Source organism: Elephantulus edwardii, unplaced genomic scaffold, assembly GCF_000299155.1.
Source record: "Elephantulus edwardii isolate Elephantulus edwardi_28Jun2011 unplaced genomic scaffold, EleEdw1.0 scaffold00015, whole genome shotgun sequence".
In the NCBI taxonomy this organism is placed as follows: Eukaryota; Metazoa; Chordata; class Mammalia; order Macroscelidea; family Macroscelididae; genus Elephantulus; species Elephantulus edwardii.
Window position 1 is genome coordinate 18,488,339 of NW_006399765.1, and position 10,919 is coordinate 18,499,257.

General features: G+C 48.6%; 1 protein-coding gene across 1 annotated transcript; it reads right to left on the minus strand.

Annotated features, from left to right (window-relative positions):
• Positions 1 to 467: 467 nt before the first annotated feature.
• Positions 468 to 6,291, minus strand: WFDC5 (WAP four-disulfide core domain 5). The gene is made up of 4 exons (XM_006881726.1): positions 6,207 to 6,291; positions 1,100 to 1,240; positions 819 to 959; positions 468 to 472 (listed from the first exon to the last, which is right to left on the minus strand). The coding sequence occupies exons 1-4, from the start codon at positions 6,289 to 6,291 to the stop codon at positions 468 to 470; spliced, it is 372 nt and encodes a 123-aa protein (XP_006881788.1).
• Between the last annotated feature and the right edge of the window lie 4,628 nt (positions 6,292 to 10,919).

Sequence of the window (10,919 nt, forward strand, 5' to 3'; positions counted from 1 at the left end):
ATTTTGGAAGGGTTTTATAAATGAATGAATGTTAGGACATGTGCTCCAGGTGGCTAGGCTGCCTGAATGAAGGGATCGGGCTTCAATAAAGAGAGGGTTCAAGGCTGAGCCATGGAGGTCAAGGAGAAGACTGGGAGGGGTAGAGGGGCCGGCATTTCCAGTGGGAGGAACAGCTTGTGCAAAGGTCGAATGTTAGCAGTGATCAGAAGGTCCACTGGCAGGAGCTCAGGGTGTTTGTGTGGTGGGTGTGGGGAATTCCCCTGAGGTTGGGCTGTCAGACCCTTGACATTCAGGGGGAGGGAGGTGGCGCTGGGAGAAATGACGTCAGATCAGTGCTCGCTCACAAGGTTGGGGCATCTGCTGGCAAGGCTGGTGGTGCTATGTGGGCATCAAAATCCCAAGAGCCCTCGCTGATGTCTGTCTGTCCTGGGAACCCCACCCTGAGGTCCGTGGATCCTGAACCAGAGTTAGCCTGAGGAGAGACAGAGAGAGAAGGAAGAGGTTAACACCTCCCCAGATCTCCCCTCAAGATAGTTCCCCTCAACCTTCTTCACAAAGGTAAAATGAATCCCAGAGAGGTTTAAGGAGTGGTGAATATCACACAGCAAGTCCAAGAAGAGAACCAAGGTCTCCCAGTCCCTGTCATCCTAACAGAGCAACCAGTGCCCAGTGTGGTGCCCATGGCTCTCCCCACATCCCCCCTGCAAGTCCAGGGAGACCCAGCTTTGTGGGAGTGGTGAGGCATCCTGTCAGGTTGGTTAAGAAAGGGTTCAGAGAGAGACAGCACCTGCTGAAGACACACAGAGTGGGGTCCGTACCTGTGCTGGGGTCCCGGCAGTCCCGGCCGCAGGCCGTGAGGCAGCACCGCTTGGAGCCCCTGCAGTCGGTGTCCTTGTGGCACAGGTGCTGGGTGGGGCTCAGGCAGTGCAGGCGGGTCTCAGGGCAGCTGCCCGACTTCACTGTAACACAAGGACCTGGTGAGCCCTGCATGCGCCTGCTGGTGAGCCCTAAACGTGCCCGCTGGCGAGCCCTGTGCGCGCCCACCAGGCCTGGGATGTCAGGCAGGCCTGACATGTCAGGGGTAAGGGGTGGCACTTACCCGAGACCTTGGGGACACACTGATGGAAGCAATTCCAGGAGCAGCACTTCTGATGCAAGGGACACTGGATGTCGCTCACACACTGGTCAGGCGCTGACAGGCGGCAGGGTCCATCATCTGGTGGGCAGCCTCCTGATTTCTCTAGAAGAAAACCCTGAAATCGTGCAGCTGAAGGTGCCTCAGGGTTAAGTCACATGTGCTGGCCTGGCCAGGAATCACAGCATCTGCATTTTCCTGACTTTTATTGTCCTTTGGAAAATCTCTTTATTCCTCTAAGCCTCAGTTTCCTGTCTGTGAAATGGGAAGCAGGACAAGGGAAACCTCCCAGGGCTTGACCACCCGGTGACAGAAGTCCATGCCCATCCCTCTGAGTCTCTTTTAAAAAAAATATTAATTTTTATTAGATAAATAATAAATATTAATTTACAGAGATTTTGCATTTCCATTCATTCATTGTTACACTCTGAGTCTCTTTTTTGGCTCCCGACTTGCTTCAAGTCACTTCCCCCTACAGGGCCTTTGCTTTTGCTATGCCTTTGGTTGGAATCCTCTTCCCTACCCACTGTTCACCTGGGTAGCTCCACAGGTCTCAGCTGAAACCTGGTGGACCATGTCAGCCCTCACCTGTCCCGGTCCCATCCTGCAGAGCCTGCCACTCCACAGCTCTGGATTTGTGTCCCCCCACTTGGCAGGAGGCTCTGGGAGCAGACCCCATGCCAGCCTTGCTCACTAATCTTGGTACCGAATCCCAGGAGTGTCGGGACCGTCAGAAAGGACAGGCTTTGCTGTGGGTTCAAGGCTGGCCTGTGTGTCAGCCATTGTCAGCCTTGTCACATGGGCACAGGCGGGCACACCTGCCTGTGTGGTGCTCACCACTGCTGATGGCATTGTTTCAGAGGTTGGGCATCAGCCAGCTCTCTTGAGTTTTCTGGCCTAGGGCTTACCTAACTGCCCCCCTTTGGTGGGATAGTGGGTCTTTTCCAGATTTTATTATAGAAGGAGAACTGATCCCTTTGAGCTGTGGTGCTGGAGAAGAGTATTGAATATACCATGGACTGCTAGGAGAACAAACAGGTTCATCCTAGAGAGGGTGAGACCAGGCTGCTCCTTGGACACAAGGATTCTGAAACTCCGTCTGGCATACTTTGGACATGTTGCAAAGCGGGACCAGTCCTTGGAGAGGGACGTCATGCTTGGGAGGGTGGAGGGACAGTGCAGGAGAGAAAGATCCTCGATGAGATGGATTGATTCAGTGACTGGGGTAATGGGGGTAGGTGTGTTGGAAACACTAAGATTGGCACAGGCTAGAGCAGGGCTTAAGGCTGTAGTGCTCACTATGAGTCGCAGGTGACTCCACAGCACATAACAACAACAACAACAACATCAAGGGCTTGAAATCTGTTTCCATTTCTCTCCCTTTAGAAGGGAAATCAGGGTCTGAAAGGGACAATGACTTAGGCAGACCCAAAGGGCCTGGCTGGGACTCTGAGTCCTTGTCTTCCAGGGCAAGGAAAGCCTTCCCCACCCTCTGCTCTGGCCTCTGCCCAGTGTTAGGAACATGAGCCAGCCTTCCACGCAGGTGAGAGGGGTTCAAGAGCCAGCAGCAGCTGCAGCACTGTCCCTTTACCTCTGTGTCCTCATTCTCCTCCACCCCCTGCCAGCACACACAGCAGGGACCCTGCTCACACAGGAAGTTCTCGGCTTCAGTTGGGGTTGGGGGGCTGGATTGGTTTGAATTGTTGCCCCTTCTTAGCCTGAGTTCACCACATGCCACACGCCTGCTCTTATTAGACCCCTCCCCTTGGCTGGGTTAGGATGAAACCTGGGAGACAGTCTGGGGTGCAGGGCTTAGTCTTAAGCTTTCAAAGTTCCTCTTGAGAGGAAGGGTGGGCCAAAGGGAGCTGTGTGAACCTAGAGAGGGAGGGTCAGCGGACCCGGAAATTCCTTTCCTTCCTTCAAGCCCAGTTTCCTCAGTACGGACCTACACGCTGAAGCACCGTCATGTCCACACATGGACCGATACAGATCTCTGCCCGACTGGTTACATCATACTGACTCGGACTCATGGTGCTCCCTAGAGTTTTCAGTAGCTGAATGTTCAGAAAGACATTGCCAGGTCTTTCTTCCAAGGTGCCTATCGAGGGACTTGAACTTCCAACCTTTGGTTAGCAGCAGATTGTGGTCACTGTTTGTACCCCCCCCAGGAATGCCACTCAGTGAATAAGATGATTATGCCTAGACGGTTAAATGTATATTTACAGAAACATGCATACATATACACAATAAAGATAGATGTGCTTAGCAATGTATGTACACACACACACACACACACACACACACAGATGTCATGTACCGTCGAGTTGACTATGGCTTATAGTGAGTGACTCTATGAACACAATTACTATATATATTTTTTTTTCTTCTCCCCTAGTTCAAATACACCAGCTGCCAGCTGCTCTGTGGAAGGAGGATAGGAAATCTCCTCACATTCTATTAATTATTAATTGCCTCTGAAAACCCACTGGAAGGTCAGCTACACAACAATATATATTACAACAACAACATATATATATATATATACATACACACACATACATATATATACACGCATACACATATATACATACATATACACACACGTAAGCAGAGTCATATTTATACATTTGAAGGGGGATGTATACACAGTGTAATATAAAAATATTCCTGGTGGCCCAATGGTTAAGTGCTCACTGGTCGGCTCTGGGAACCCAACAGCAGCGTTCCCTAATGATCTGTTTGCCCGCAGAAAACCCTATCTGGAGGAGCAGGAGGAGGGGCGTTTGCCTGGAGCGCTCTGGCCAGCCCGCTGGGGAGCTGCCTAGTTGTCTGTTGACTGAAGAAGTATATGCAACAGTAAAAAAAAAGAAAAAAGAAAGAAAACCCTATCATCGGGGGTTCTTCTCTGTCACGTGGGGTTGCTGTGACTCTAAAGCAGACTCTTTGGCTCCTGACACCACCAGCAGCTATCTGTACGTATGGGTGCATACACAAATAGTTACACAGACATAACAGTCATGTACATAAACACGTATGTGTGAGCAGAGACATATACACACGTGTTGTTGTTGTTATGTGCCATCGAGTCACCTGTAACTCATAGTGACCCTACGTACAACAGCCCTAAGCCCTGCTCTGTCCTGTGCCAATCTTATTGTCTCTGACACACTTATCCCCATTACCCCAGTCATTGAATCACTACAACTCATCAAGGATCATCCTCTCTTGTGCTGTCCCTCCACCCTCCCAAGGCTGACATCCCTCTCCAAGGACCAGTCCTTCCTTGTAACATGTCCAGAGTACACATTCATAAACACGAAACTGTACAGACCTGTACAGATCCAGATATCTTCACCAATACCCTCTGACCACTTGCTATATTCCAGGGGCTGTGCCAAGATTTTTATATCAGACATCTAGATACTTGAGTTGGGAGAACAGAAATGGCTGTGCATTAATAGATAACAGATGAGGACTCCCCTCACCTCAACTCTACCACTTTCTTCCATTGTCTGGAATTTTCTGGAAGGTTAGGACAAATGGAAGGGGAATCTGGAAAGGGTAGAGTTGAGGGGGATTTCAGGAGACACAAACGTCTCAGATGGTCAAACAGTATGTTACACTTGGCTTTGGAGAGATTCTGAACAGGCTTAGTATTGGGGAGTGCCCTCTTGGTGCCCACTAATTATTCACTTATGCAGCGCCAGCTGTATGCCAGGCCTTTGGAGAACTCAGTTACTTAAAACACCTTTTAAAGTAATTTAATTCTGCGAGAGGTATTGGATCCCATTTTAGAAGAGGTCACTTGAGATTTTCTTATTCCAAAGACCTGCACTCGGATGACACCTCTGACACTAGTTCAGCGTGAGTCCTTAACCTGGGGCGAGTTATTTCTCATCTCCCCTCTCCTCCCTCTCCCAGAAATATCCCTGACGTTGCAGCGTGGCAGCAAGGAGTGATGAAGGCGCAGGAGTCGCAGCTGGCCCTGGCCCGAGGCTGGGACCCTCCCTTCCTCCCTCCCTTTCTCAGCCTGGCAGGTCCCCTAGTACCATCCTCCTCAAGGTGCTTCTATCTCAGCAAAGAGAAGGTGCCTCCAGAAGCTTGTGCTGGCTGGGGAGTGAGGGGGAGAGAGGACACAGAGAACTACTCCCCAGGACCCTGTGGAAGAGGGGAAATCGTCCCTCTTACAGTGGGGTGTGAATGTAGGGCAGAGCATTCCAGCCCCAGGAGGGGACAGAGGCGGGAACCTCACCCACAGAGGCAGCTGTGCAGCCACTCGGGTGTCTTGGCCTCTTTCCCTCCTCACTTACCAACAGGGCAGGTAGACCTCTCAGTGCTGGGAATGGAATGGGGCAGAGAGGGGAGTCCTCCCAGTAGACAAGACAAGCAATGCTCCCTCTCCCTGCTCCTTTCCCTTCCACAGATTATACAGGGGTCGGGAGGGGCAGAAGTCCAGCCTCGTAGAAAGGATCAGCACTCTGTCATGTGGACACACAGTTTCAGACACACTTCCAAAAATCCATCCACACTGTAGTACACACATGGATAGGGACACAGCTTCAGACACGTACCATTCCCAAGTTGACATGTGCTGGCATGGATTGATACGGCAGCAGACACAAATACATACATAAACCCAATCTCTCTCTCTCTCTCTCACACACACACACACACACACACACACACGCACACACACACACACACACATTCTCTCTCCCTCCCTCCCCCTCGCTCTCCTTCTCCCTCTTCCTCCATGTCTCTGTCTCTGCTGTCTCTGTCTCTCTCTCCCTCCCTCCCTCCCTCCTTTTCTCTCTCTCTCTTACTTGCCTTCCCTGGGCCCCCAGACCTCACTCAGAACAGAGCCACCTGGCCTATGGAGCAGGGGAATCAGTGTGTACCCCCAGAGTTTCTTGGAGAGCTGAGTGAAGCCTCCATAGGTGATTTCATAGTCTGCTCACAAGATCCATCTACCTGCCTTATTTTCTATTCCATTCCCTTCCCAGTACCTGACCCAGCGCTAGTTTTTCTGCCACCCGCTAGAGAGCTTCTCAGCCACCTTACCCTCACTTACCATTTTTCCTCCGGCCTGAGGCAGAGGGCAGTTGGCTCCCCAAAGCCAAGAGGGCCACCAGGAGGAGGAGGCTCCAGGCCCTCATATTTCTGTCATGGGCACTTTGTATGTCCAGGGCCCGGTGTCCCTCACATTAACACATGAGGCCTCAAGAGGAGCATAGCAACTGAGTCAGGGAGGGAGCATTGTGGGTGGGTGGAGTGGCATGTGTCTTCCTCATTCTGGTCCTGCCCCCCCCACCCCAAAGGTTCACTGCAAAGCTGATGGCAGGATGGGCGGGTCCAGGTGTGGGAGCGTAGGTACCAGTCCTGCCTCTGCCAGTCATGTGAGCTGTCACCCCTGGAAAAGTTTTGTCTCTTTGTGTCTCAGTTTACCTTGTCTGCTTGAAGGAGGAGGATGTTTGAATCAGAGGCTCACTTTTCTGGTTTTCTTGATTCTTGAGTTCCTGGGGGAGCCGAACAGGTTGGCATTCACTTGGAGTTGCCGTGAGTTGGATGGGATCCACTCAGAGGCAACTGGGTGTTTTTATTTTTCTTTTAGGACTTTGAGGCCCCAGCGAGGCAGAGACAGGAGACAGAAGGCGGCTTTAGAATGGTGAGGCAGGGTATGCGTGTACGTGGGGAGCGGTGGGGGAGACATAAGGAGTTAGGTCAGCGTGTCCTTTTCGAGCAGGCTGGCTCAGGCTGGCCAGGGTGGAGGTGGCCAGGCCAGGCTTCTGTCATTGGTCCTTATTGGTTGCCTCTGGTGTGATGACTTCCTGTGGCATCTGTCAGAACTTCCCCTGTCTGGAGTGGCCTTAGGTGTTTGAGGTGTAGGACACAGGTTTGGCTAAGTGTTCGAGTCATAGCGAATTTGAGTAGCCTCTGGGAAATCTTTTGGCCCCAAGGAATAGTGAGGAAGAAGAAGAAAAAAAAACATTTCAGCCAGAGGTACCCTCCTCCATCGAATTTCACATCTCTGATGCTGGTGTCTGTATTTGGTGGAGAAGAGCCCCTGGCCTTGGTGTCTCAGGACGTTGGAGGTGAGGGTTGTTGTTATGTGCCATCAAGTCACCTGTAACTCATAGTGACTCTGTGTACAACAGCTCTAAGCCCTGCTCTATCCTGGACCAGTCTTATTGTCTCTGACGCACCTACCCCCATTACGCCAGTCACTGAATCAATCCATCTTATCAAGGGTCTTCTTCTCTTGCACTGTCCCTCTACCTACCAAGCATGACATCCCTCTTCAAGGACTGGTCACACCTTGCAACATGTCCAAAGCATATCAGATGAAGATTCAGAATCCTTGCTTCCAAGGAGCAGCCTGGTCTCACCCTCTCTAGGACGAACCTATTTGTTCTCCTAGTAATATATTAAATACTCTTTTCCAGCACTACAGCTCAAAGGCATAATTTTCCTTCGATCCTCCCTAGTCATCGTCCAGCTTTCTGATGCATAGCAAGTAATTGCGAAGAACATGGCCTGGATCAGGTGCCCCTTAGTCTCCAGACTGACATTGTTGCTCTTCAGTACTTTGGAGAGGCCCCTGACAGCAGATTTTCCTAATGAAATATTCATCTTTTAATTTCCTGGCTGCTGGTACCAAGAGTGTTGATTGTGGAGCCAAGCAAACTAAAGCTGTTAATAGTCCCAAATCTCTTCACCATCTATCATGATGCTGCCAGTTGGCCCAGTGGGGTGAGGGTAAGGGACTCCAGACAGTTGCTTAGCAGGCACATGGTACTGAACAAAGAGGAGAGGTGATCAGAGCCCATCCTGAGGGTCTGTTATTTGAAAAATGAGGAGTCTGTGAAGGGGAGTGGCCTAAAGTCACAGCTGATTCTAAGCTGAGACTTCCACTGTCGTTGCACCATGATTCCCATCCAGTTTATCAGCCCCAGAAGCAGGTCAGTACTTCACGTGACCGTGACAAAGACAGGTAACATTCCAGTGATTGTCTCACTTGCCCATTCCTGTCTGGGACAGTACTCGAAGTTAAAAAAAAAAGTTTCCTTGTGTTTGATTTGCATTCTTCATGCTGCCTTCTAAGTCTTCAGGAAAATAGCCCACAGCTCCCCCACCACCTGGAACCCTATCTCCTGTGATCTGCTGTTGCTTTGGAAATTCTGACCTATCCCTACCTGGCAGCTTTATTTTACAGGAAAAGTTATGGAAACAATTTTTTCCCCATGATTTAAAATTACGCATATCCCAAAAAATTGAAAAAAGAAATACCATTTGACGTAGCCATTCCATTACTGGGAATACACCCTAAAGAAACCTGAGCCACAACTCAAACAGATGTCTGCACACCCATGTTTATTGCTGCATTATTCACAATAGCAAAGAGATGGAAGCAACCCAAATGCCCATTAATAAATGAATGGATAGAAAAGCTGTGGTACATCCGCACAATGAAATATATGGAAAAACAATGAAATAGTAAAACCTTACACAACATGGGGGAGGCTTGAGGACATTATTCTAAATTAAATATCTCAGTCACAAAAGGAAAAATGCTGCATTACATCTCTGTTATAAAATAAGACAGACATGGAGGGGTTAGGAAGGGAATGAGAAAAAGAATAGATAATGAACACCGCATTAGAGCAGATGAGGGGAAGAACTGTCTGAAAGGAATATGTGATTATGCATTATATGTATAAGAACAATCTAGAACAAGGGATGATGAGGAGGAGGAGGAGAGAAGGGGAAGAAGGAAAAGGGAGGAGAAAATGTGCAACAATGAATAAAAGACCTAAAAAAATAAATAAAAGAATAAAAAAAGGGCTCAGCTCCCATCTCAAGCCATAGTCTTCTCCATTGCTTCACATGACTGAAAAGTGGACAGTGAATAAGGGAGTCAGAAGAGTAACAATCCCCTTGACCTCTGATGTTAGCAAAGAGTTTTGCACCTCCCATGGACTTCCTAAAGAACACGTATCTCTTGTAGGAAGTGCAGCCCCCTTAGAGGCAAAGATGATGAACTTTGTCTCACATACTTGGTGCATATTGTCAGAAGGCACTAGTCCTGAGATAAAGCAGACTGTCAGCGACAGAGAGAAAGACCCTCAACAAGATGGACTGATAGAGGGACTGCAAGCATGACCTTGAACATGGCAGAGAGTGTGAGTGACAATGGGCATGGTTCTGGTCTGTCGTTCATAGGGTCACCATGAGTCGTGGTTGACTTAGCGGCTCGTAACCACAACTAACAGTGGGTAAAGGTTCCAGGTTCTCTATATCCTCCTCGGTCCTTGTCTCCATTTTTCCTATAATAGGTACCTATTAAGGGTGAAATGGTATATCAGTTTGGCTTGATTATTTCCCTGATGACTAAAGACAAAGACATGATGAGCAGTATGGTCATTCCCTCAATGAACCCTTCTGTGAACAAGCCAGTGAGTTGAAGGGGGGTTGTTTAGTTGGATTGTACTCTGCAGTCAGCATGTCCTGAAGTCTCACAGGGCTGGCTTGCTTTTTTGTTTCATCTGGATCCTGCACTTGGCTCATCACTGCTAGTTCTTCGGACTTGAACAGAACTCAGCCTTACCTGCCAATCTTAGACGCCTCAGCCTTCAAAGCTACATGAGTGGAGAAGCCGCTCTCCTGAAGTCTGGCCCACGGGCCTGAGACTTGCCAGTCTCTACAAGTATTTGTCACATCTTTTAGCTAAATCTAGATAGATAGATAGATAGATAGATAGATAGATAGATAGATAGATAGATATTGGGTTTACTTCTCTAGAAAACCCAGACACTTATTTTTAGATTATTTTTTTTAGCAATTTAAGAATGATCAGTTTCACTTTTTCTATAAATATTTGGTGAAATTTTCCCAGTGGAGCTATTTAGTGCAGGACTATTTTTTTTTAAAAATTTATTTTAATGGAAGTTTACAGAGACTTTCGCTTTCCATTCATTCATGGTTGCACTTATCTCCCTGCCCACATCTCCCCCTCAATTCGCTTTTCTTTTTAAAAAGTAAAAGAAAAATATCTTTTATTATTGTACAATCCCTCCCCAAAGTCTACTCCACTGTGCTACCTGCATTCTGGAAGTTCAGGACGATTTTTGTTGTTGTTTTTTTTAATTACTGATTCTGTCTCTTCATTTGTTATGGGGTGTTAAAATTCTTCCATATCTTCTCAAGTCAGTATCTGTAGTTTATGCGCTTGTTTAGGGGAAATACGTAGAGTGAAGACCACCCCTCGTGGTTACCTCGGAACTTTTCTGATCTTTCTGGGAGATAATAAGACTATAGGGAGCTTGAGAGAAAGGAAAGGAGGTTTCTTTTGGTGAGGCATCAGGATTTGACTGGGGGAATTGTCAGGACCTGAGGGCCCTGGTTCAGACCTGAACGGATGGTTGGGGTGAACGTAGGTGGCCCTACAGGTATGGAGAAGGATTTCCAAAGATCCAAGATCCAGTGTCCAGACTACATTGTTGTTGTTGTGAGCCATCAAGTCAGAACTGACCCATAGCTGACCCTCCAGCAGGTTTTCAGAAGCCGTAAATCACATGGGATTGTCCATCCTTCTCTTGAGGAGCAGCTGGTGGATTCGAACAGCGTGCCTTTGGGATTGCAGCACAGTCTCTTACCACTAGGCCACCAGAGCTCCCTGCAGACCACATTAGTCATATGTGACCATATGGGTTACTGTTCCTACTCACTGGGAATAGATGTCTTTCCTCTCCTGCTCCCTGCCCACCACTCTGTTCCTAGAATAAGT